The following is a 26,851-nucleotide window of genomic DNA, read 5'->3' as shown; positions in this document are numbered from 1 at the left end:
CATTATAAAAAAGTTTTTAAAAAGTTAATTATGGAGAATTTCAAACATAAACAATAAGAGACTAAAGTGTGTAATGAGTCATTGACCCTTCACCCAGCCCTAGCAACCCTCAACCCGTTGTCAGTCCTGTTCTGTCTACATCCTATCTACTTCCTCCACCCTGTACCCAGATGTCATAAATATTTATTTAAGTGCATTTGTCTGAGAGATAAAGACTATCTCCTAATATAATCACAATGCTATTATCATGCCTAAAAAGTTAATATTTATCTTATAGGGAGATATTTTAAATGATATAAATGGAGGAATATTTATCCACAAACGTAGTGCCAAAAGTTACTCTTTTCATTCTTTGCTATGTTCTCCAGTTTTGACCAAAAGCATACTGACATTTGGTAAAAATGAGAGCACTCTCGGCTCCTTTGCAGCTTTACTGGATATCAAATTTATGATTAGGGTAAAACCATCAGCTCCCTGTTCCTCCATCTAAGAGGAAGCAAGGATGTTTCTTTCAGCTGGACCCTGTATACACATATTCTGGGTAATTCCCCAGAACCTCTCCCAACTTCCAAAGCTCCCTATTCATTCAGCAAATATTTATTGAGAAACTCATTGGGTGTCTATCACTGTTAGATGCCAAGGATTATGGTAGAAAAGAAGACAAACAGGGCCTTAGACTTCTTGGAGCTTCCAGTTGATAGGGGAGCAGGCGTTACATACATAACAATACTAGTAGTCACTTCATTATGGTTGTGGTGAATGTCCTGGAGACCCAAGCAGGCTGAAGGGCCAGTGAAGATGTCCTTGAGGGAGGGACTTTCAGGGAACTGCTGACAGAGCAAATGTTCTATGTAAATGCCCTGAGGCGAAAAGGAAGGTGGCTGATAAAGGAGCAGAAAGGAGACAGTGAGGCAGGAATGGGGCAGAGGCTGAGGGGGAGATGGATCATAGGAGGCTAGAGGAACCTCCCCATCCTGGGCCTGCCTCTTCCCAATGGTCCAGGACCCTGAGGTCTGGGCTGCCACATGGAGATGTGAGTTCCAGTTGCTCTCCTGACTCTTGACTATTTTGAAGGCATTCTAGTCAAACAAGGAGCTTACATTTGGCAAGACATGGACAGGCACTTGCATGCTGCCTCCTTGGAAGAACTAATATTTACACAGTAGAGTTATTGTGAGGATTTAAAAATATGTATAATAAAATGGCTAGACAACAAATATTTCTCCCCTTCTCTTTCTTCATAAATATCCCTTCTCCCTTTCCCTGTCACAGCCCTGCAGCTCCTCACGCTGCCTCAGGAACCCTCTCCTTGTGGAGTGGCCTGTGCGGGTGGCCCTGCGCCTGAGCAGGGTCCTGGTCTGGCTCCTTCCCTGTGGGTCTTTCATTTATACCCTGATTTTGGAATAATTTTTCAAGTATTTGAAAATTGAAATAAAAATTATTAATTCAAAAATAATGCCTTTTTGGCCCCCCAAGTCAAAGAATATAAAGGAGTATCAAGGAAAAATGAAATCCAGTTTTACTGAGGAAACTGGCATTAAAGGTTTGGATTCCATTTTTCTAGATGTCTTATACACACAAACACACATTTTTAAGACAAAAAAATAGGAATATGAAAATTGCTATTTTTTACTTAATGGATCTTCGGTATCTTTCCATGTGTGTAACTTGTAGATCCACGACCTCTAGGGTAGTGTTTCACAACCCTATTGTCCTTGGCCTGGCTTGTGTGCTTCTCCATGGTGGTGGCCCTCTTCTCCCCTCCTGGGCAGGGAGGCAGAGTCCTCTGTGTGCAGCCACCTGAGCCTTTTCCTGGAGGCCAATCCACCTGTGAAGCCTGTGCTTTGCCGAAATGTATTTCACCAAAGCCTTATGTCATCAGCTTGTTTTGCAGGAACTGGGTGGAGCCCGTGGCTGAAAGAGCATGCTTATGTTTCCTGGTACAGGGGGAGTTTCATTAGTGTGTTTCCTCTTCCTAATTACATGCCTAGTAAAGCAGGGATTATCTAATCCCAGCTTGTCACTCCATCGAGACCCATTTAACAGACCATTCACCTCAACTTGATGGACAATTTCAAGAGTTCCATCAGTACCTGTGGGACAAGTGTGAGACTCAAGTGGAAGCATTTTCCAGAATCAAATGTAGAGTGTCACAGTTCCTCATATCCCACCTCTCTCCAAATATGTACACAAGGGTGGGAAGCGGTGAATGTTTTGTTTTCTTACTTAAAAAAAAAGTATCTTTATTGATTTCAGAGAGAGGAAGGGAGAGGGAGAGAGAGTTGAAACATCAATGATGAGAGAGTCATTGATCGACTGCCTCCTGCATGCCCCCCACTGGGGATCCAGCCTGTAACCTGGGCATGTGCCCTGACCGGGAATTGAACCGTGATCTCTTGGATCCTAGGTTGATGCTCAAGTGCTGAGCCATGCCCTGCTGGGCTGTTTTCTTTTTAAAAAAGCTCGCATTGTAAACAAATGATATGAAAGGGTATAAAGAAAAAAATTGACAGCTCTCCTGAACTCTAGCACCCCTGTACCACCCTGCTGTCCTCTCCTTTGAGGTCATCACTGTTAATAATTTATCACGTATCTTTCTAGACTTGTTTTGTTTTGTTAATCCTCACCTGAGGATATTTTTTTCCATTGCTTTTATTTTTAGAGAGAGTGAAAGGATGAGAGAGGGAGGTACAGAGAGAGAGAGAGAGAAAGAGGGAGAAATATCAACGTAAGAGAGACACATCAATTGGTTGCCTCCTGCACATGCCCAGGCCAGGGCTGGGGATCAAACCTGCAACCTAGATATGTGCCCTTGACCAGGAACTGAACCCACAACCCTTTGGTGGTGCATGGGCTGATGCTCTAACCACTGAACCGCACCGGCCAGGGCTCTAGACTTTTTTAAACTTTGAATTGAATAGGATCATAAAGTATTCATTATTCTTCCACAAATGAATGATTTTAAAATGCAAATTACAGTATTGTTTGCAAAAATATTTTGCAAGTGCATGGGAAGTACTTATGCAAAGGTGATCTAAAGATGAGTGGGAAAGCAGCATGGCCATTGTGGATGGAATTCAGGCTTTTGCACTGTGATTGTGGAAGTACCAAGGTCAGCCCCAGGGAAAACGGGCTCAGCCAGTTTGTCTATGAAGACTCAGTCCCTGGTCCTGTTTTTTTTCTTGCCCCTTCCTTTGGATGTCGTGGAGGCCCCTACTCTGTCCCCCTATGTGCAACAAAGCCTGCACTTGGGGAGGTGTACTTAGTGCAGACAGATTTGGGCCTAAATCTAGATGTGTGACTGTTAGCAAGTTACTTCTCTCTGAACTCTAGCTTTCCCAGCTATAGAGAGGAAAATCACTATGTCTGAGAGTAGCTGTGAGGATTAAATGTGCCAAGGAACATTTCTAGCTTAAAGTGTGGGCTCAACAAGTTCTACTTTCTTTTTCTCCTACTTCTTGAGCCTTCATTCTAGGAAGGTGTGTCAGAATTTGGACATGTTACCTCTTCCCAGGGGTATTTGCATTACAAAAACTGATCAAAGCTTTAACTGAAGAAATTAAGGAGTAGGAAGATTCTTTTGCAGTGGTCACACCTCTCTGCCTGGCTTTTCAGAAATATCTCATGAATGGTAACAACAGGTTGTGTACTCACCCCATGTCCTTTTCTCTGAGCTGGTCCTAGGATCGGTCCTAACCTCAGAGGACAATTTGGCTGCCAGGTAGTGACCAACATTTCCCCCCGAGTATGTCAATCGCATGCGTTTCGGGCCACATATTTAGTGAGGAGGTTGAAGGCACACAGAGGAACTGGTTTGAGGGGAAAGACAGCATCACCAGGAATGTCAGAGTTCAGGCACTTGCTCTTGTTATTGGGGACAGCACAAGCCTATCTTGCCCTTTTGTGAGAATTAGAAAAAGTTGCCCCCTCTGTTAAGATGGGGCCCTGCAGATGCACTTCTAAGGGGGTGGACAGGGCCCTGGTGGAAATTAGAGAAATATACTCTTCCTCCAGGGTAAAGGCAGGCTCTGCCCATGGCTGGTGCAACTGAGCGAGCAGAGACTGGGTTTCTGCTGGCCTCCCTGCCTGCGGCCAGGCACCCCAGTGCTGGGCACAACCTGCATAACCATATACAGTGGGCCTGTTATTACAGTTGTTTTCACACGGCCTAAAGAGTCACTATTCCTTTTTTCTTACCTTCTTCCAGCATCTCGACCCAAGCAATGGGGAGCCAACCAGGAAACTTCCTCAGGGTGTCGTCTATGGCGTGGTGCGAAGATCGGATCAAAATCAGCAGAAAGAAATGGTGGTGTATGGGTGGTCCACCAATCAGCTGAAAGAAGAGATGAACTACATCAAGGATGTGAGTCATTTAAGCGCTTTTTGTTTCTGGTTTATACTCTTTCTGTAGCATGTAACGGGGTGGAGTTGGAAGCATCGATGTGAATGTAACAAGGCATTTTGGAAGAATTTTTAGCATTATCATTTTGGATGGAAATGTTTCTATATATCTTTATGGTCTTGTTCAGAGTACAGATGTAATTCTGCAGTGAGGTGCAGACTGAGCTTCTGGGCGTTACTAAGTAGGACTACTCAGGAGACCAGTGGCTTTCTTCTTTTGTGTATGATATTGCGGCTCTTTAGTGGTTTTGCTTACTATATTGGACACTCTTAATATGTGAGTTTGGACAACTGTATAAATTTGGCTGCTTTTGGAAGCAGATAACAGAAAAGCCAACTCAGAAAGGAAATTTGTCTCATGTGGGGATTAGTCTAGGAGTAGGTGGGTTCCAGGCTCCACATGTCCAGGCTCCAATATATTTCTTTGAGTTTCCCTTGGTTCTTTCCTCCTTCAGCCTCAGGCTCATAGTATTGTCTGAAAACGTGACAGTGTCTGGAGGAAGAAAAGGAGCCACTCATCTCTGGCCACTTTGAAAAGGCCCTCCTTTAGGCTTCTCTTATGTCTCATTGGCCAAGACTGGGTCACATGCCCATTCCCAAATCCATCACTGGTGAGGGGAATGGAATGACTGGCTGGTTCAGACCAGTCAGTTGATGTGAAACATATGCTGAGAAGTCAACCACAATAGACATTGTTAAACCCAGGCCAATCAATGCCATTTCTTTGTATTTAATATTACATTTTTGATTTGTTTAAATCATGTGGGGTGTTTTTGAGATAATTTGGAAAATACAAAAATGTAATAATAAGAAAAAATCACCCATAGTTCCACCATTCAACCAGAGTGGTTGTTAGCATTTGGGAGCACTTCCTTCTAAATTTTTTATATCTATCCATATCTATCTATCTATCTATCTATCTATCTATCTATCTATCTATCTATCTATCTATCTATCTATCTATCTATCATCTATCTATCTATCATCTATCTATCTATCATCTATCTATCATCATCTATCATATATCTCCATTCCTTTTTGGTTCTTTTGGTCTCTCTAGATTGACCAATGCCTCTGTTGACCAAGCCAGAGCGATTACATAGAGAGAAAATGAGCTGCTGTGACATTGATGGTCCCCAAACCCTGACCTGTGGACTAGAGGTGCTCGTGAGCAGCAGGGCATTGTGGCACCATGGAGTACACCATGGGCCTTGGTTCAAGGTCCAGCTCTCTGTCTGGCCCAGCCAAACTTTTTCCCTCTCTAGGCTTTAGTTTTCTCATGCATAGGTCATTGGGCTGGGAAGGGACCCCAAAAGTCAAAACCTCCATCTCTGTGTACCCCATTTTATTTGGTGGGTTTGTGGATAAAACACGAAGTCATTTTGTCAGCTTTTGTGTGGGGTTTTTAAAAGGACATCTCTTACTGAATATCAAAAATAAGTGTTTTAGTTACCTTCTTGAATGTGTCTTGAAAGCTTCGAATACTTGTATAATTATAAGGAATAAAATACCTTGTTTTGATTAAAAATAATAATAATAAATGCTTAACAGAGAAAATCCAAAAAAGCTACATACATACACACATGCACAGAACATGTGTGACAACCACCAGCCTCAAATCCCCAGTCATCCAAGTCCCTAAACATAATTTTTAACTTTCAGAGTATCTCATTCTTATTTTTCCTGAATAGGAGCAGCTTGGACATTTCTAGTCTGTATTTTTCTCATGGACATACTTAGTCCTTCATTTAAACGCCCCAGATAACATGGCACTGCTTCCGCGGTAAACCTTCTCAGCAGAGTGGAGAGTTGCAAATCGATCAAGACAAAGACAGCAGGTTGAGGCTGGCTGTGGATCAAGATGATGTGAGCCCAGCTCACAGGGTGGCTCTGATCGGAGCTGCCAACCTCCACTGTGCTCTGCCACTTAAAACTAGTTTCCAGGTCCCCCTTTTATAGCTGGCATCAAATCCTTTCCTGGCCTGCTCATTCCTCAGTGTGTTTATGCGATTGTTTGTTCTGTCTCATTGTGAGTGATTCTGGTCCCGCTGCTTCTTGAGTATTTGCCACCCAGCTAAAGATCTCGTCCACTCCCCACTGGTGAGCAGCATGAAGCCAACTTGGAGCCACCGATGGAAGACATTCTTCCTGCCTACAGTGAAAAGTAGTGATTTTAGCTCCGTTTTCCCAATATGTTTGTAGTTAATGGCAGGAACGTAGACTATTATTATTTTTTATTCAATTACAGTTTACATTCAATATAATTCTGTATTAGTTTCAGATGTACAGCAAAGTGGTTAAAAAATCATGTACTTTACAGTGTGGTGCCCCTGCTGCTTCAAGGACCCACCTGGCCCCATACATAGTTGTCATGATCTTATTGACTGTATTTCCTGTGCTGTGATCTCCATCTCTGTGGCTCTTCTGTAACTACCAATTTATACTGCCTGATCCCTTCATCTTTTTCACCCAGACCCCAAACCCCTCCCCTCTGACAATTGTCAGTCTGTTCTCTGCATCTGAATCTGTGTCTATTTTGTTGAAAGTATATTATTATTAGAATTTGTCTGGGGAAGGCTTGACATCTTAACTGCCTTCCCCCCACCCCCCCATCCCCACCAATATCCAGTCACCTCTAATAAATATATAGTCTTAATTTTAAAATGTGCTAATTCTGCAAACGCAACTTCAAGATTAAGTACCCCATGCTGTCCCCTACATGCCTGTGGTCGTTTTAACCAAACTGTTTCCTTCAAGCCCTTCCTGTGGGAGAAGTTCCAGAGACTCCCTGCTCTCTCTGCAGATCCCTGAGCTCTTTGTCCATCCTAGGGACACCAGAAGGAGGGAGGAGACAGGGACTGCTTATAAGATTTTTTTGTTTTTATTTAAAAAAATATTTAAGGCCCCACTACTCCTCTGGAAGTGCTGCTACAGAGAATCTTGAATAGCGTTTTTGTGAACAGGTGTTTGGAGATCACCTTGCCTGATGCCATATTTGGTGCCTCGTGTATTACTGGTGATTGAGGAACTGGCTTCCAAATCTACGGGCTCTCCAGGGCTCATCCTTCCCTGCATTACATTCCAGACATTTAATTGCTCTTTGGCAGTCAGAGCAGAGATAAGGAAAATTAGAGGTTGCTTTTGCTTGTTGGTCCTCTTATCCATGTGTTTGCAGTCAAATTTTAAAATTTGTCTACTTGTAAAAAATGTGTGATAAGAAAAGGGGCAAACTTTGCCTGAATTGTGGTTTGAAGGTGATGGGTGAATTTTAACAAAGCATTTTTCTCTTCAGTTTATTATTTGGATAATTAATATTCATTAGTAATTATAATTATATAGAATCATAATATGTTTATTATTAATAATAATATATTTCCCTTGGTTTCTAACTAGATATCAGGAGTGACCTTATTCTGTAATTTCCCAAACTGTCCTGTTCTTAAGATTTTTTTGGGTGGGGAGCCCTGTTCTTGTTAGGGTTTCTTAAAAGATTTGGAAATCTCGCATGAAAATGTTATTGCTTGCTCTCTAACCAGCATCTTTGTGGGCTTCAGGTGAGAGCCACCTTGGAAAAAGTACGGAAGCGAATGTACGGAGACTATGATGAAATGAGACAGAAGATTTGGCAGATCACCCAGGAGCTGTCCGTAAGTCAATGTCTCAGTGACATGGAAATAGGGGTGATAGAGCTTAGAACTCCCTCTTGGGGGCTAGTAGTGGAGATATTTGAGTTTACGATGTTCTTTATGAATGGAATCATATTTTAAATGAACTGGGAAGTTTATTGCAGGATAAAGTTTATTATTTAAAGGATTTTTTTCATAGTAAGAATACTCTTTCTTATATCAAAGCATTCCCTCCAAAGTCAGGAACAAGACAAGGAAGCCAGCTGTCACCATATTAGTTATCATTGTGTCTGAGGTGCTGGCCAATGGAACTAAACAAGAGAAATAAATTTAGAGGTATGAAAGCTGGATAGGTAGATATAAAACTATCACTATTTATAAACTATATGGTAGTAAACCCAGAAAGCCCAAGTGATCCAATGAAAAAAAGGACTGAAAACAATAAAATAATTCTGTAAAGTAGCAAGGTAAAAAATTTATAGATACAAACAAAGAGGTTTCAATGTATAAAAACCAACCTGTTCTAAGAAATGACAGCAACAACAACAAACTACCAAATATCTAGGAGTAAACTGTAACAAATGTCATATAACCCCAAAGTACCAACAGATTTTTATTTTATGTTGTTTTTCTACAACTGGACTAGGTGATTTCAGGGAATACAGAAAATAAATATGAAGAGTTGGGGAAATTCTGGGGGAAAAATACCAATGAGGTAGACTAGCCCTATTAATATTAGAAGAAACTGAAAAAGCCTCAGAGATTAAAACAGTATAGTACTGGCATATAAATAAATAGACATCAGTGAAAAAACCCAGAGATGTACCTCAATGTGTGACAAGTGTAGCATCTCATATAAAAGGAGGGAAACGGACCAGTCAGTGTGTGCTGTGTCACTTCTATGCTGTTGGGACAGAATTATATGTGAATAAATTCCAGGGACATTATATCTCTACAACAGAGTACATAGTTGTAAAGAAAGAATCAGAGTGATTAAGTTCTTCAAAAGGAGATATGGAAAGATTGTAAAGATTAGAGAGTAGATGATGAAAAAGGAAAACACAAGAAAATATAATGTGCTACCGCTTATATGAAACAGAAGGGGAAAATAGGTGTATCTATATTGTTTTGTGTGTGCACAAAAAGTTGCTAAAAGGATAATGAAGAGAGTAATTAACAGTGATTCTTAATTGAGGGGCCAAGTGGGGAAGGCGGTAGCCGAGCGGATGGGACAGGGAGATTTATTTTAGTGTGTATACCTTTTATACTTTTTAAATGTTTGAACTATGCGACTGTATTACCTACTCAAAAATTTAAGAAAAGACAACCTTCCTCTGACTTAACCAAGCTAATGCTTGTAAAAAAAAAAAAAAAAAAAATACTTGGGATTAATAATCTTGAAGAAAAAAGCCCATGTATCTATGTCATACTCTCCTAAGAGTTAATCATTGCAGGACAGTTACAACAGCCACACATTAGAGTTCACTTTATGGCTTGGCTGTGAGATTATCTGCTGGAGTAAAGCCTACTGCTTTGATTATAGGGCTAGGGGTTTATAAACATATCCACCCAGCCCATTCTCCCTGGCGTGTACGAAGTGATGTGTGAAATTCTCGCCTACTTATGGAAATTCACTCTGCTATCCAGTGACAGACACTAACAACTTTAATTAATGTCAGAGGACTGGATTTGCAACATATGCATAAACAAGTCTTGTACGCCCTTGTTTTCTCATGCTCAAATTGTCACAGGAGCTTCCTCTCTGTGCCTACAGCCCCCCCTCCTCCAGGGCATACCACACACCGCAGCCAGACTGATTGCCTAATGACTGCAATGCGCGCACGCCCCTGAACAAGAACATGCCACCTGCTCGGGGCCTGGCCTGCTGCCTCAGCGCTCAGTCCCGTCCCCCGGTGCACCCCTTCAGCGCTGTGTCCGGCTGCTTTCCGTGGCTCTCACAGGGGTCTCCCCTTGAGCCGTCCCGGAACCCTTCCCCTGGCTCTGCTGCCTCCCTGCCTCTCTATCTATAGCCAGCCCTCCTTCAAGGTCTAGCTCAGGACAGGCCTCTGATGAACTCTCTCAAATGTGCCAAACACACACACCCACCAAAGACAACACAGCAGCAGCAGCAGCCATAAAACAATTCTCGAGAATGGGGTGAGCCCAAAGTATATGCCTTCTGGTGGGTAGAAAGAACGAAAGGGCACGGGCGGGCATTCCAGCTGGGCTCGAGTCCCCGGTGTGCCATTTCTTAGCTCTTTGGGTGCAAATCCTGTACCTTCTCTGATTCTGTCTCCTCCCCATAAAGGGCGATGTCTGGCTGCCGCATAGTGTTGTGAGGACTGAGCCCAACAGATGAATGTGTAAAAACATCCAAAGGAAATGGAGCCTTGCCTTTCTGATCTCTGGGCCGTGCAGGTGTTGACTTTTTCATTTAAAGCTGTCCATGAAATATCATCGAGGTGGATGTGGCTACTCTCAGGAGACAGTTCCAGCCTACACAGATGTTACCGGGGGTGTGTATGGATTGATTTTGTGTAACTGTCTTTTCTATCTGTCCAGGTTTCACAGGCTCAGAAGGACTATCTGGAGAACCACATCCAAGCGCAGTCGTCAGCCCTGGACAGCTTCAACGCCGTGAACTCGGCCTTGGCGTCGGACTCCATTGACCTGCAGGTACGCTCTCGCTGTTCGTGGGGTGCCATCTGCTGTGGTGGAGACAGGCCTAACCGAGGGTGGCCTGTGCCTTAGTAGAAACAAACATGAGTCACAGGGAGTCCTCACGTCACTACTCAGAACCCGTTAAGCGTGGCTGCAGCAAAGTCCGCCAGGGAAGACAATGAAGGAAGCGCTTCCACGCCGAGGCGCTAAGCCTTTGTGTTGCAGTTGTTATGCCCTTGTTAAAGTGGGGGTTCAGATCCTCAGTTTCATGCTGGAGATGTCACTTGCTCCCCCAGGTCCCCAAGTGGTCTTAAGTGCCAGTGTCTAAAACAGTGTGTCAGCCCCCAGCCCCGCAGCCCTGGGTTATAGGAGGTTCCACCCAATCACGGGACAGAGGCAACCTGTGTTTATTCGTGGCAGGGGACCCCCAAAGGCTGATAAGCACTTTTTCTTAATTTAGAAATTATTTCGCATGAAAAGAAATCATGTGCATTTTAAAGAATCTCTTTTAGTACTAGACAATGAAGCAGAAAGCTGCCTCAGGATCTTACATTTGTGCAAATGTGTGTTGCCCGCCCCCTGCAAGGGGCTTGCTCTCTTAATTAATTTGTTTTTGCTGGGAGTTTACCCCTCAGATGCCGCCCATTGCTCTTCTTCCAACGGAGCTCCCTCATCTAGTATGCAAATTAACTTGAAAATGACCAAAAGGAAGCATACAGCCACCTGAAACAATGTCCCTGCCCCACCTCCAACTTTATTTGGCTCTTATCTCTTTACCTTCCTCTTAAAAGTTCCACAGGCTATTCCATATCCTCTCTGGTTCTATATAAATAATTTATCAGATAAGCAAACAAATGTTTACGTTAAGGTTATCCACTTCCCCTAGAGCCTGGTATTCTCTAATAACAACCGCCGGGGCAGCCGTGCCACAGACCAAGCCAGGCCACTGTCCCGCAGCGCAGCGGGCCTGGGTGGGCCCCTTGTTTGGATTCGTCTGGGGGCCCATTTCTGGTGAAGCTTCTGTGTCCCACCCTTTTCCTGGCTCTCCACAGAGCATGCCCTTGCCCCTGGCAGCGGGCCAAGCACCACTTTATTCCGCAGGCTTTGTTTCCCCCGACTCCTGCCATCAGGCAGGCTCGCCAAGGCCTCCTTTCCTTCCCTCTCGGAGATCTCACTCCTGGCCAGCTAGGAGGTGGTGTGCCCTGTACTTCACCTGAGTTTACGCCTGATCGGTATCTGTGCTAAGTTTCTGGGTTTTCTTTCCCATGATACTTCTGATTTGCTGTCATGCTGACGCTCCAGCTGACACTCCTACTTCAGAGGTCCGCTGTTAGGACAGGGTCAGCCATGACCCAGGTACCTGGACCGATTCCTAGTTATGGTCCAGCCTCTCAGTCCTGGGCAGACAGAGGAACCTAATAAGGAAAAGAGTAAAAACCATTGTTAAAAAGGCGGAGGAGAAGAACGGGAGGGAGGGGAGGAAGAGGAAGGAAAAGAAGGAGGGAAAAAAGGCAATAAAGAAAGACCATCTCACTGCCAGGAAACTCAGCTGAGCCTGAAGATAGTTGGCTTATTTCTGCACGGCCCCGACCTCCATTGTCTGTTCTGCCCCACTTTCTTTATTATGTACAGCGAGACCAGACCCTTGGTTTGATTTCATAGAACATCAGAGCTGGAAAGAACTGTTGAGAGGATCTCCAACCCCCTTGTTTTATGGATGAACAGATTGAAGCCAACAGAGGGGAAATGACTTTATCAGGGTGTCTAGCTAGTGGCAGAGCCAGGACTAGAACCTTGGTCTCTTGGTCCAGAGTTAGGTTCCTGAGCACAGAGTAGTATCTGTAGAGCCCGTGGGGCATGGAGAGGGGTGGCTGGGCCACGTGGTTTCTGTAGCCTCTGTGATTCCATGCTTCCAATGGCTGCATGGAATCACGGAGGCTCTGGTTCAAGTATGTTTAGGAATGAGGCTTTTTATTTAAAGTGGAGACTCAGGGTTTGGGGGAGCTTCAGAGACTGATCATCTACATGGAAGACATAGGCATGAGAAAGTGTGTCCAACACCGGAGTTCCCAAATCTCCTGATTTACAGTTGTGGATGACTGGGGGAGGTGGTGGAAGGTGCCCAGACCCAGTGTCCAGTGGTAGGAATTCTAGGTTCTATAAGTAGCAACACTATTCATTTAAACATTCTTGCCCCAGTGGGTGGCCTGGAGCAATAATCAACAGGCGTTTGACACTTGTCAGGCGCTTGTCTGAGTCACTGAACTCTGTTCCCTCCTTCACCACCCTCCTCTGCCCGAGGGAGGAAGGTGAAGCCATGCAGGCGTTCCAGCAGCCTCAGCCATGCTCCACTGTCTGTCCCGGCACGCAGTCTAGGGGTACAGAGTGAGGGCTCCTGTACGAAAAAATAGGAAAACACCTCTACCCTACCAAACACATGTTTTGTTTTCTGATTTCACTGTGGGAATTTGGAAAGTAAAGAAATCACAAAGAGGGAAATAAACATCATCCATAATCCTATCGCACAGGGAAAACTATTATTTGGATTTGGGTGAATTTCTTCCTAGTCTTTTAAAAATTTCTCTGTATAAACACATTCGAACAAATGCTTATACATCTTTTTCAAAATGTGATTGTTCTATACTTCCTATTTTCAAACCCAAGTTTTTCCTATGTGAAATGATGTATTATGAACACTTTTCCGTGGAAAGCCTTCATCTTACTCCATTTCTGTCCAGCCTGAGCAGTGGCAGGTGGCCTTGGCGGCAGCCGTGGGGTGCTATGGGGGAGGTTCTTGGCCCATCCAACTACAGGCAGCAGAGCTCCTGACCGCTGTGGGGACCTCAGCCCCACAAATACCAGGTTCTCAGGTTTGTGTCTCCTGTGGCCTGACCTCTTCCTCAGTGGTTGATGACAAAGATGTCCCAGTGCAAGCATGACTCTGGTCACGTTTTCTCACACCACGAGATCTGTGGTTTTTATTTATTATTATTGTTTTTCTTTAATTATTTTCACCCCATTAGAAAACGCTTGTGGATGTTACTCTGGAAAACAGCAGCATTAAGGATCAGATCAGAAATTTGCAGCAGACATATGAAGCGTCCATGGACAAGCTGCGGGAGAAGCAGAAGCAGTTAGAGGCAGCACAAGTTGAAAACCAGCTGCTGAAAATGAAGGTAGAGTATGGGGAGGGGGGCGTAGATTTCCTATTAACCTTTCTCTTCTTTCCTTCTCCTCTCTCTCCTCCCATCTTCAACTCCTCCAATTCCTTTTCTCTGTTCTCCTCTTTGAATTTTCTCACCCTCTGTGGCCAGCCCCACAGGGCTTGGCTTGAAGGCACTGAGGAGGTTTCTGTGTTCACACTGTCAGTCCAGATTGGGGGTGCCGCATAACCCCCCACTGGGCACCCCTGCCTTGACCCAGTGGCCTCAAGGGCTGCTGAGACAGCCACCCTGGCGCTGCTGTTACTACTGAGTGGCACTGGGGTGCCCTTAGGTCTGGGATTGCAGCAGCTTCACTGTTCGAATTTTCTCCGAGGCCCGAGGCCTTCTGGTGCAGTTTGACAATAAAGAGCTGAAGGACACAGAAGGCACATCGATGCTGATCAAGGACTCTGGGCAATGTCCCTCTTGCCCACCAGGCTGCACTTATTCCACTGCTGGGCTCCTAATGCCCTCCCAAATTTGAAACCCACTTTTGCCGCACCCCGTATGGAGTGTCTGCTCTGTGTCTGTCCTGGATATCCCTGTTTGTCCCAGGGTTGGCATCAGGCATCTGGGTACATAATTAGGCAGTTTGGCAGTCTGGCTCCTTCCAAGGAGACCAAGCCCCTAAATCCAGTATACAGTTGCCTGTTTGAGAGACTAATGCTTTACTTTACCCCCAAAATAAAAAAGTTATAGGACTCAGAGTGTTTCATGACCTGGATGCAGAGGAAACAGGGCTCGGCAGAAGACCCCTTTTTGGAAGTCTGTGTTTGCAGTGGAAATGGGGTGCAGGACGCATTAGGTCTCTCTCACCTGACAATAACCTCTGTTCAGGATTTTCCATTTTGTGGCTTCTGGGTACCAAAGTGTGCCTAGGGACAAGAAGGGAGAACTAGAGGGCATCTTTGAAGTAAACATCATGTAGCCTGCTGAGGTTGAAGTCCAGCTCACTTATCCAGGGTTGCATGTATAGCTTACTCAGCATTCTGGAACAGGCAGTAAGCTGGAAGGATGGGACACAGACAAACCCACAGCAGCATAAAATTGATAGCATGAAGTTCACAGGCAAGGCCAGGGCCACCTCCACCCTAAGCCCTACCCGCCCACAACTTTGCTGACTTTTCCTCATCTCCTAAGCTAGGTCTGCCTGAGCCACGAGAAGCCCCCAGCTTAGTGTTGCCTACCAGGTGGGAATGTTTCCAAATGCAACATTTGGGAAAGCACAAAGGTATGGAAAGGATGAGTCCACATTTCTCACAGGAGCTTAATTAAGTCTTTCCTGGTAATTGATCGGGTGGTGCAACCAGTGGGACAGCTTCAACTCCATGTGGATGACTTCTCTTGAAAGGCCTCCCTGCTTTTCTGGCATAATTTTTTAAAAGTAATAAATGTACATAGGGGGGAAAGTAAAACAATATGAAAGGTAATCTAGAGATATGCCTGCGCCGTTTTACATTCCCACCTCTTCCTGACGACATCGAGTAAGTTAGTATAAAGTGCACCTTTTTAGGTCCTGTGCGCCTGTTCGCCCCCTTTCCTCTGCCTTCTGCCCCTTTGCCCGTTGTTTCCTGCCACCTCTGTCTTCTGCCGAGCCCTGGCCGTGGGGCCCCACCTCTGCGTGTCCACGCGTGACACATGCAGAGTGGAAAGGGCTGTCGCCTGAAACGCGTGTCTCTGCAGGTGGAGTCCTCCCACGCAGCCAACGCCGAGGTGATGAGAGAGATGACCAAGAAGCTGTACAGCCAGTACGAGGACAGGCTCCGCGAGGAGCAGCAGCGACACAGCGCCGAGCGGGCGGCGCTCCTGGTACGGCGCAGACGCACAGGAAACAGCAGAGGTTTTGGTTCAGTGTTGTCGGCCAGGGTTAAGTACAGGGGCGGCAAAAGTAGGTTTACAGTTGCTCGTATGGAAAATAATACAATAATTCATAAATAATAATGCAAGGATAAACTCTGTGCTTGGCGTACGCACAACAATAAACCTACTTTTGCCCCACCCGGTGGTAGGCTTTTTGGGTGGAGGTGAGTTAGTGACTGACTATGGGGTGAGGGGTCAAGGAATTTATTGTTTTCTCACTCCCTTCCCTTCTCCCTTCCTTCCTTTCTGCATTCCCCTCCCTTCTCGGGATAGCCCCCAATCTCTAGCTCTAAATACACCCCTTTCTCTAGCTAATCTGACCATTTGCCAGCATCCAACCAGGTCCTGGGCTTACCTGAAACTGTGTCCTCCCTCCCTCCACTGCTCCTCTTGATCCGAACTTTCCTCCTTCCCTGTCCTTGATCCTGCCTAAGCTCCTTAGGAGCCTTGAAAATGCCACCCTCTGCGTGAGTGAAGTCTGTCCCGTTCCCACAGCTGGCAGTATCCCTGCCCCTGGGAAGCCCACACGCTCTCCCACTCTTTGCTGTGGCCTTCTCTTGTCCCTGTTATCAGAGTGGGGCTGTATGTTTCATGTCTTGGCTTCCCTAGGACAGCATGAGTTCCTTGAAGGTAGGGACTCCGTGTCTACCTTAACCTGTGTCCTTACAGGCATAATAAATGTGCCTAATGATTGGCTGAGCTGGTGCTTTGCAATAAAGGAGAGAGAAGTGGGCATTCTGCACTCAACTCCAGATCTGGCCTTAATCCCTTTGCATTGTTGGCACATTGACATTCTGAGCATCTAGTGAAGGGGTAAATAACATTCACAGGCTCATTTTAGACATGAGGACTCAAAGCAAAAAAGGCGAGAAAAATAACTAGGCTTATTAGAGAGCCATGTTATGCGTCTTAATTTCCAGATAAGAACCAGAATCGTGGAAGTTGATTTCATGATTTGTGAGAGACATCTAGGCCCCAAGGTCATGCGTTTAAAGAGGCCTTGGGATTCAGCAAGACCCTGGTTGGTAGCCTAGGGACTCCGCGGCTCTGCTGAGGACAGTTTGTTGCTTTTGCAGGAAGAAACCAATAGTTTCCTGAAAACGATTGAAGAAGCCAATAAAAAGATGCAGGCAGCAGAGATCAGCCTAGAAGAGAAAGACCAGAGGATTGGGGAGCTGGACAGGTTTATCGAACGCATGGAAAAGGTAACGGACACTGCCCCTGTCTATTGCCACTTACCCAGATGCCCCTGCATTTCCTCAGCCCTCTGTAGGCCTGTCTGAGGGCCTGAGACGCCCTCAACACTGATACCTTTCAGCCCTGCAATGTGTGAGTTCAAAAGAAAAAAAAGACAAAACTATCGAAGTATGAGGAAGTCGAAGAAAGTTCTGATTTTTCCATGATGACTATTTTGATGCTTTAAAAAACATTACATGTAAAGTGACCTAAAAAGTCAATATTTCAGTGGCCCTGCTTTGCTGGGGTTTCAAGCATGAACTTAGTTTTCTTGTTCGGTGGTCAAGCCCTATTTAGACATTACCTCTGCACCCCAAGCCTGCTGCTTCTGGGCCGTGCTTCTGAAGGGTTGACTTTTCTGTGACAGGCCACATTTCAGAGAGGGACACCACGATTCTCTGTGGGTGGGGACCGGGTTGTGCAGGAAGGCAGGAGCTCAGGGGAGATAATGAACCTAGCCTAGGGAAAGGGAGGAACCAGAGAGTAGTGCAAATTGGAGAAAAGGGGAGAGAGGGTGGAGAGAGGAAAGAGAAACGGAAGGAAGGGAGGGAAAAAAGAGCGGAGGGTGACCTTTAGCAGGTGACAGCTGACTTGTGGGGGAGGGGTGGTAGCTGAGGGCCAAGGCTGGGTCTGATTTCTGGAAAATGGCTTTTCCAAACCCTGATTTCCATGTGGAGCCAGTAGCGGGGTGTATGGGTGGAGGACAGGGAGGTGGTCCTGCCAGAATTTGTGTAACTCAAAATGGTCCCTGTGTCCTGATGACTTTTTCTTTAGTAATTGAAAATTTATTGCCCTTGCCCTAAATCTTCTTTTCCATTTAGGCTAGAGAGATGTTTGCTTTATTTAACTAAGGTTAGATAAACTGATCAACTGCTCTTTCCCCTTCAGGGATAAATCTTTGAGAGCAGGAATTGTGCCAAATCTGTGTCACACACTGTGTGAACAGCGTGTCCATAGGCATGAACCGTGGCAGGTTTGTGTCCTGCTTGCACTGAGTTCTAGATTTCACTCGAGGACAGACCGTGTGCTTTTGAATGGCTTCTCTACGATATATACCTCAGTTTACTGTCTTCTCTTTTTGAGCATTGTATTTGGAACACTTTGGTCAGTAACAATCCTTTAGGGACCCTTCTGCAGAACAGGTAATGTTCTGTGCCTTGATCTGGGTGGTGGTTTCACCAGGTAATCAGGTATATACAAACCTAAGAAATGATTGTGCAGTGTACACTTAAGATTTGTTTTACCTCAATAGCAATATTGCATTTTTTAAAGTATGCTATAAATTAGGCCTTGCCCTACTTTATGACAGCTTTTGAGGGGATTGAAGGGGAGGCTCACCTGTGAAAAATTCACTGGTATTTCAGGGCTAATGTAAACTTCCAGCCCATGGCCTACCACATGGGGACAGGGGGTCATCCTGCCTAAGCTGGGCAGCAAGAACGTGCATTCGCTGCACAGATTGAGAAATAATAACAACCCCACCCGAAGTGGGTTTTCTTTTATGACTTAATACATTGATGGTGACAGACTCTTCCTGCCAGGGTGGCTGGCCCCCACTTCTTGCGTCTGGTCCGTGGTCTACCTTGGTTTACAGCTTCAGAAGTTGTGGGACTTAAGTTTTCAAAGATTTGCTTTTAGTAATTTGACAGGAAAGGGGTTTGGAATCTATATAACCAGTAAGAGTTTGTTAGGGAGCATTTCTGAGAATAAAGATGAGGCACAGTAGTACTTAGAGGAGGGCCTAAAGTAAAACCATCTCCTCCCAATTAGGGAGCACAATGTGGTAAACTTCATTAAGGAAATTTATTATACCAACATCGCTAATGTATTTCTAGTATGATTTTGGTTACGATGGGCACTGTGCTTTATTAACTTTCCCACTCTCTCCAAAGAAATAATTGTCCAGATTCTATATTACTTTATTGGGTAAACTTCTAAATTTACATAGAAACAGCAAAGTTGACACATTTTAATGCACAGCTTGTGTTATGTATCAGTTTCCCATTGCTGCTGTAACAAATTACCACAGTTAGTGACTTAAAACAACTTGAATTTATTATCTTACTATTCTGGAGGTCAGAAGTTCTAACATCAGTGTGTTGGCAGGGCTGGGTTCCCTGTGGGAGCTCTAGAGAATCGTTTCCTAGCCTTTTCTAACTCCTGGGGACTCTCATATTCCTGGACTCATGGCCCATCCTCCAGCTTTGGAAAAGCAGGCAGCATTTTCCAATCTCTGCTTCTCTCTGACTCTAACCCTCCTTCCAATAAGGGCCCAACTGGATAATCCAGGGTAATTTCTCCATTAATCACATCTGCAAAGTTCTTTTTCCCATGTAACTTGATACATTCGCAGGTTTCAGGGGTTAGGATGTGGGCATTGTTGGGAGCCACTGTTCTTACTACCACAGTACATTTTTACAAGTGAACATACCTGTGTAAACATCACCCCAGGTGAGTGTGTAGGCTATTACCTGAATTCCAGAGCCTCTTTCATTGATGATACAGGAAAGAATCAAGAATTTTGCAAGATCACCGGCACTGATATAGAGTATTGATTATTATTTAGAACTATGAACGTCACAAGGCATCTGAGCCTGGGCTGGTGGAATACTTTGAATGGCTTTATCCAAGATATTTGTCTCTAACTCATAAATATGCCTATAAACACACACCAACAAATCTGACGTTTTTGAGCTTTGTTTGGACTCTGGTGAGTAGGTGTATAAAATCCACAGGGTGTTTCATATAGAATTGAACTCATCAGTGCTGGAGTTGACAGAGATAATACACGTTCTCTGTCCAATGTGGTTTAATCTACTGGTGAAAATGTCAGTGTCTGTCTGCTTTAGGAACGCCATCAACTGCAGCTACAACTCCTAGAACACGAAACAGAAATGTCCGGGGAAATCACTGATGCTGACAACGAAAGGTAAGATGCAATGCCCTTTATCTTATAATGGACTTTGATGGTGGACACGCTGTGTGTTTGTGGGCTCACTGGGTCCTTTCATTTTTCACCCATCTGGTCGTCTCTTCCTGCAGATTTAACACATGCAGAAACATTGCTTGAGAGCTTTCAGTGTGGAGCTGGTTTCTTTAGGAGCCTAACAGCCACATCCTACAGCTGTGGCTGGTTGTCAGTGCAGTGGAACACATTTTAATTTTGCCCTGTCACAAGTGCAAAAGTTCAGTCTACCAATGCTCTTCGTAACCTTGAACTCCGCAGGATGCACCTTGCTTGTTGATGAGAAAACATCAACTATGACTAATATTGTTGCCATGGAAACTAATTTTAAAATGTCTTTCTTTGGCCTGGTCCACATGGCTCAGTGGTTGAGTGTTGACCTATGAACCAGGAGGTCTCGGTTTGATTTCCAGTCAGGGCACATGCCTGGGTTGTGGACTCGATCCCCAGTGGGGGGTGTGCAGGAGGCAGCCAATCAATGACTCTCATAATTGATGTTTCCATCTCTCCCTTTCCTTTCTTCTCTCTGAAATCAATAAAAACATATTTTTTTTAAATGTCTTTCTTTGTTTCCAAACATTGCTCAATCAAACCCTGCCTTGTCCCCTGTCTTTGAGTATATAAAACCCCGTGTGGAAAATGCAGGAGTAGTACACGGTCTCCTCTAGAAATCAAAAGGCCGAGAGACTATGCATGGCTCCCTAGTGAAGGAGAGCTAGGTTGGGATGATTTAAGCATTTGGGGCAAGTTACTTAACCTCTCTGGGATCTTTGCCCATCTGGAAAGTGGGAATTCATTTTTAAAGGAGGGGGTTATGATGATTATAAAGCGCCCATCTCTTTGGGTTATTATTATGAGGGAGTTGTTGGGTGTACTGCCTGCCACATGGCATTTGCTAGAAAAATACCTGTTTTCCTTCCTCTTATGCAATTCCAGAGTTTGCAATGTTATAGGAATCTTCCCTGGTCTTTGATGTAGTGCTGAGGAGGGACCTGGCAGAGGTGGGAAGTGGTCAGCTCACCGCCAGGCCCCCCATCAGTGCTCCGGTCTAGGGGCCCCCGAGAACTAAAGAACCCATCTACTGGATCCTTTGGTTTCTTCGAAACCAGCAAAGCCAGAGGATAATTTTTGCTGTTTTAAAACCAAAGTGTAAAATGTTTTACGATGTGGTTCACTCTGTTTTGGTGATGAGAAGGCCTTTCAACATGTTTCCTACTTTCCCAAAGTAATCATATAGAGAACATGATAATTCCAGACTTCCCAGGACTCTGTTGGGAGCCCTCATTTCAGACGTTTTGTTGTATTGCTGGATGCCTCTCCTTCTCTGTTCTCTTAATCAAGGTAATTTACTGGATGTTCTAATATTGTATTAACTCCAGAACAGAGAGCCTCTCACACCTGTAAGTGGTACTAACAAATTCTCAGGGCCTGGAAAGTGTCCTAACTGTCCTCACACAGGGTAAAACCTACAAGTGGGAACTGGAAAGAGTCCTCTCTTCTGTGGTAGGGCGGTTGATTGGTAGGTGATCACACAGGGTACACACGATGCTAGAGTGCACCCTGGAGTCCCCGTCCTGTTCTTGGCAGCATCCTTCCCAGCGGTGACTTTCCGTGCTGTGCCACTGCTTCGGTGTGGGACTCAGCGCTCTCTCTCCCGTTGTGTTAGGTATCAGCAGCTGGAGGAGGCGTCCGCCAGCCTCCGGGAGCGGATCCGACACCTGGATGACATGGTGCACTGCCAGCAGAAGAAGGTCAAGCAGATGGTCGAGGAGGTAAGCCCTCGTCAGAGGCCGTGGGCCCGGGATTGCTTCCTGCGGTGGGGACATTGCAGCCCTAGCGCCAGATCTGACTCTGAGCTCAGTTTTCTGCGGCTCACAGTAGACGTGCTCAGATCACCGCCACCTTGGCTCAGAGGAGAATTTCCTCTTATGTCCCCCGTGGGGATTATCCCCCTAAAAGAAGGCCTTCTCCAGATCAAAGGGTTACAGTTAATAAGCTGCATGGTGCAGGGCACAGCTCACTCACTCTCAGAGAACAGTGATACCCTACCCTGTACCCTGCCTGGGTCCCCGCAGCTCAGGGACCAAGGGGAAGTTTGACAAGGAAAGTTTGATTCAGCTCAGGCCTTGGCGCTTGCCCCCGCCTGCCTCCCCAGGCTACCACTGGGGTCCTTTCTTCGTTTCTGGGTGTGTCTCTCTCCTTCTTTCTTCCTGTGTGCTCCCCTTTCTTTCTTCTGCCTTCTTCCCTCATTCTCTCCTCCTGCTCCTGTTTCTCCTTCATCTTTTCGCTTTTCCACCACCCTCTCTCTCCTTACCTGTCTACGTAGTGTGAACCATGCCATAGGTTTACTATAGGCTGGGCATAGTTTATTATTCTATTTCCTAAATGAAAAAATTGGTAAATTGAATATTTCTGTTTCTCTAAGAGGAAAGCAATTCTTTTAACCTCTCTTTCTTGTGGGGATTGCTCAATAAAAGAAAGTTTATGCTGTAGTAAAGCTAATAACATATTATTGTAATTTTTCTTGCTCAATTAAAACATCAGACAGCAAAAAGAACAGTTAGTACTGACAGGGTTATAAGAATTCCCTAGAGCTTAATTCTCTAACTTGCAAAGAAAAGAAAAGGTTTCAATTTAATTAAACATTTGGTTGGCAGTGGAAAAGCTGAAAAAAATTTTTTTCCTTAGATGAAATTATCTCTTTTATTAATGCATTACTAAAATTAAAAGTATCTCTACTTCCAATAAATAATTTATACACATGACACAAATAGAAGTTTAAAACTATATTTCTTATTAATCTATAAACTGTTGGAGATATCAGAGGAGTGGGGTTAAAGCCAGGGAATTGTGAGGATGGGGAGGGACCCTTTTTTTCTTATGTGTAGGATAAACATGTATGTTAGACAAAATCTGCTTCCCAAACAAGGAACCCAGTCATATGGTGTTGAATCCTATGAGGATTATATTGGCTCCTGTGCCAGCCTCGGGAGCAGCAGAAAGGGCAGCGGAGGTTCAGGCGAGGCATCCGTGCCTTCCCAGTCTCTTTGCTCACATGTGCAGGAGCACTGCCAGCAACAGTGATGGGCAGATGTCAGGACTAGGTCGCGTCAGGAGCGTGTTTCCCAAGGAAGAGCCTCATGTTGTCACAGTTAGCATCTTGAGGAACCATGGCTGTCAGAGCACAGCTTTCCTGCGCCTGACTTTCACACCCTTGAAGTCTGGGGCAGGGCTGTTCTGTCCCGCCTCTGGCTCCTTGCTGTGGAACACTGCACTTCCCCCTCCTCACCACAGGGTGGTGCTCTGTATCGTTCTGTTCTAATATTAGAGAACCAGGGACCCAAGCCTCAGACTGGTTGGCTTCTGATTCAGTTATTATCTGTAACGTTTATGATTGATACCAAAATCAGGAGATACTTTTTAAAAAGACATTTCAAAGAAGTTTAGGATTCTCTGTTTTCTAATTTACTTCTGGGACATAATGGACCTATCAGATTGTAGGGAGTGGGGGAATATCTATATATGAAACTAAGGAAGCATGTAAAGATCACTGTCCATGCCTTGCTTTTCTACCTGTGATTGAGTGTCTCCCCAGTGAGCTTGTCTGAGTCCTGATGATGCGATCTGGAGGACCCAGGCACTGGAGTGAGGTCACAGGCTGAAATTTAGGATGGCACCATCAGAGGGAGCACCACCCAAGGCCTGCTGGATTTCAGCAGTGGTTGGAGACAAACAGAGAGAGAAAAAGCCTTTTTATTCTAAATTTAAACATCTAAATCAGGTAGTAAGAATTAATGTGTCTATCCATTACACTGTGTTAACTTATACAACAAACGGATGGTTTAGAATCTTAATTGCTGTAGCCATTTATGTGAATACCTTTTTTTAAAAGTTAGAAACATGAAAAAAGGGCTACTGACAAATGAGCACATTCAGAAGAGCAGGATCAAGTGGGAAAGGAGTTGAGAACTCTAGTAATTCAGGGAATGGTCAAGGACCTTGGGAAAGAGATGGCCAAGGAGAGACGTGAGAGCTGAACTAACATCGTAGATAACGGTCATTGAGAAGAGGGAATATATCTTTTGTATTGCAATGCAAGGCTGGGCTGGAACCACTGGGTGGCACCTGAGAAAAGGCAAATTTCAGCTCTTGGTTCAACATATGGAAAACATTTCTAATACTGGAGGCCCTGGGAAGGTATTTAGCCCTTCACCCTGGATACATTCCTAATGACATAAGAAGTTGAGATAGAAGCTCCTTATAAATAAAGAATTCTCTATTGTTTACTAGGCTGTGCCTGCTGTTATGATCTCAGCACTATCATTACTTTACACAATGACCAAAATCCACAAAATTATAATTAAATCACTTTAAGGCATTTGGACCAAATTTTAAAAAACCCAGACTACTGCCCTGGCCGGTGTGGCTCAGTGGTTGGAGTGTTGTTCCTTGCACTGAAGGGCTGAGGTTTGATTCCCGGTCAGGGCACATACCCAGGTCGCAGGTTCCATCCCTGGTCATGGCACATGAGAAAGGCAGCCGATCAATGTTGGGTTTTTTTCGTCTCTCTCCCCGTCTCGCTCCCTCTTGCTCTAGAATCAATGAAAGGCATATCCTCGGGTGAAGATTAAAAACAAAAACAAAACAAAACAAAAACAAAACAAAAACCCAGACTACTGAATTAATTACTTGTGGAATCTTGAACTCTGACTTTAGGAGGGAAATATATTTTTATCCGTGAACTCCAGCTACCCAAATATTAAGACAAATTTGACCTAAAAACAGAGACAGCAAATGTCCCGGACAGTTTTCCTTCCCTCCCAGGAAGTCTAAAAGCTTGTCAGTGAGATAGCTTCATATTCACCACCTGTAGGAATCCAGTTTCCACTGATTGTTGGTATCATTTTAGTCCTAATGTCTATGAGGAAACTCAGTTTATTAAAATAATGTGCTGCTTTTTTCAGCTCCAACCATTCAGGTATTATTACTGAGTTTCTTGGAACCCTTAAATGTTAGGCAATATATTTCCTTCCACCTCAGTACGATGTAATTTCTTAATAATAATAATAAAAATCTGAATAAAACATAACCAGCCTAGGTTTTGCAATCCATAGCTCAATAATGGCTTGATTGTCATGGTGTGGGACATTTGTCATGTTTCAGCAAGGACTTGTGCATGTAACAAAAGAGCAGCATGGGCCTTTTAGAAACGAAGAATTAGTGTATATCTTATGGGGTCAAGTTCATTGGAAAAAGGCAACTCAAAGATTTTTGTGTGAAGTGTGGGGACAAATATCCCCACTGGGCTAGATCTTTGTTCCTAATTAGTCTCCTTTTGGAGTGGAGGTCAGGGACTTCTGTCTCCCTCCATCAGTTGTTCTTCTGACTGGTTCTAGCTCTGACAAAAAATAAAAAAAAAAACAAGCCCCACAATCGCTACTTTAGACTTTCAAGGGTTTGCCAGAAAATAGAGAGGGACTGAAAAAAACAGCACCTGTGGGGAAATTCACTCATCCATCATTCACCAGGGCTGGGACAGAGTAGGGAGTGGCGCAGGCGTGGCTGGGGATCTTCCTTCTGGTGTCATCCGAGTTCCAGAGTAAACCTCGTGCTTGGATGTCATGCTTCTGTTGAAAAGCTGCACTGGGATTAGGTCCTTTGCCTAGATGGCATTGCATTCTTGAGCTTGCCGTCAAAGAAACCCGGGCTCAGGGAGGAGGAAAAGGCCGGGAGGAACCTGAGGCCAGAGCAGTGCAGGGCCATTCACGCCTCTGCCTGCGCCCACCGAGGCCGGGTCCCCTGCCAGCCTAAGTGGCTTCTCTGCCACGGGGAAAATTGGCTGGAGGAAAAATCTGATTCGGTTTGCCCTCAGAAAGGTGGACTTATGTTTTTGCCAGTGGGCACTGATATTATTCAGCTGAATATATAGTAACTTCATAAGACTTCTTTTACCTTTTCCGTTTCAAACCTAGGCATCCTTTTGTTTTATCACTTCGTCCTACTTTCCCATTGTGTTTGTCACTGGTGAAATGTTTCTTCCAGCAGAAAGTGTCTGAAGAGGTTTTCTTTCAGTTTCAGAGGAGGCATTATTTTTTTAGAATTTTCTTTTGAAGAAAGCAATTGCATCCCCTACCCCTTTCTATAATTTAGATGTTTAATGAGTGCAAAGGTGCCCGGAATTGATTTTCTTGTTAGTGCTTCTCCATGTAGGCGGCACATTAGAATCAGCGGGAAGCTTTAAAAAATTCCAGAGCCTGGCAGATGGGAGTAGGAGGGAGGGACTGGGTTTGGGGGGGGGGGGGGGGGTTGGTTGGTTGGCTTTTTTAAGCTCCACAAGATTCCAGTATGCAGCCAGGATTGAAAACTGATGTTCTGGATTCTTAGAACAGTGGTATGCGTTTCCATGCTGGGCTTTCAGGTCATTAATGAATTCAGCCAGCCTCTCTCAGGAGCTGCAGTGCCTGAGGTGGAAAGCTGGCAGTAAACTTGGGGTAGGAAGAACTCAAGGGAACAAAGCCCGGGAGACCAGGCAGCAGGGCCCAGGAGCACTGAGGTGGAAGGCTGGTCCAAGTGTGTGACCATCGGAAGGTCCCCTCAGGCCCATCTAGACAGCTCCATCTAGAAAGCTCATTCTTAACAACTCTATTGGCCTGGTGGTGTCCAGATAATAAAACTTCCCAGAGGTGACCCATGTCCACCTAGAGAGAAGTTGTTACTAAGGCAGGTAGATTTGGGCACACTTGTTAAACAGGTGATAGAGACTTAAAGGGACAGAATCCAATTCCAGTGGAAGCTGAGAGCCTACCACTAACAAAGAGATCAAAAGTGGTTCTCATGAGTCCTCTCCCCCCAGTGCTTGTGTGTGCATGTGTCTGGCCTTGCCGTGGTTTGAATCAATC

General features: G+C 44.9%; 1 protein-coding gene across 2 annotated transcripts in view; it reads left to right on the top strand.

Moving 5' to 3' along the window:
* Nucleotides 1-26,851, top strand: part of MYZAP (myocardial zonula adherens protein) — an 83,741-nt gene that overhangs the window by 21,680 nt on the left and 35,210 nt on the right. For both annotated transcript variants that reach the window (XM_087821254.1, XM_087821259.1), the window contains exons 3-10: nt 4,208-4,363; nt 7,956-8,048; nt 10,590-10,703; nt 13,712-13,864; nt 15,575-15,700; nt 16,828-16,956; nt 19,837-19,916; nt 21,619-21,724. In XM_087821254.1, the coding sequence (XP_087677380.1) occupies nt 4,208-4,363; nt 7,956-8,048; nt 10,590-10,703; nt 13,712-13,864; nt 15,575-15,700; nt 16,828-16,956; nt 19,837-19,916; nt 21,619-21,724 (957 nt within the window). The remainder of the gene's footprint in view (nt 1-4,207; nt 4,364-7,955; nt 8,049-10,589; nt 10,704-13,711; nt 13,865-15,574; nt 15,701-16,827; nt 16,957-19,836; nt 19,917-21,618; nt 21,725-26,851) is intronic.

The sequence above is a fragment of the Miniopterus natalensis genome, chromosome 1, assembly GCF_054644295.1.
Source record: "Miniopterus natalensis isolate mMinNat1 chromosome 1, mMinNat1.hap1, whole genome shotgun sequence".
Lineage (NCBI taxonomy): Eukaryota > Metazoa > Chordata > Mammalia > Chiroptera > Miniopteridae > Miniopterus > Miniopterus natalensis.
The sequence above is the reverse complement of the archived record's forward strand: the minus strand, read 5'-3'. Positions and strand labels throughout refer to the sequence as shown.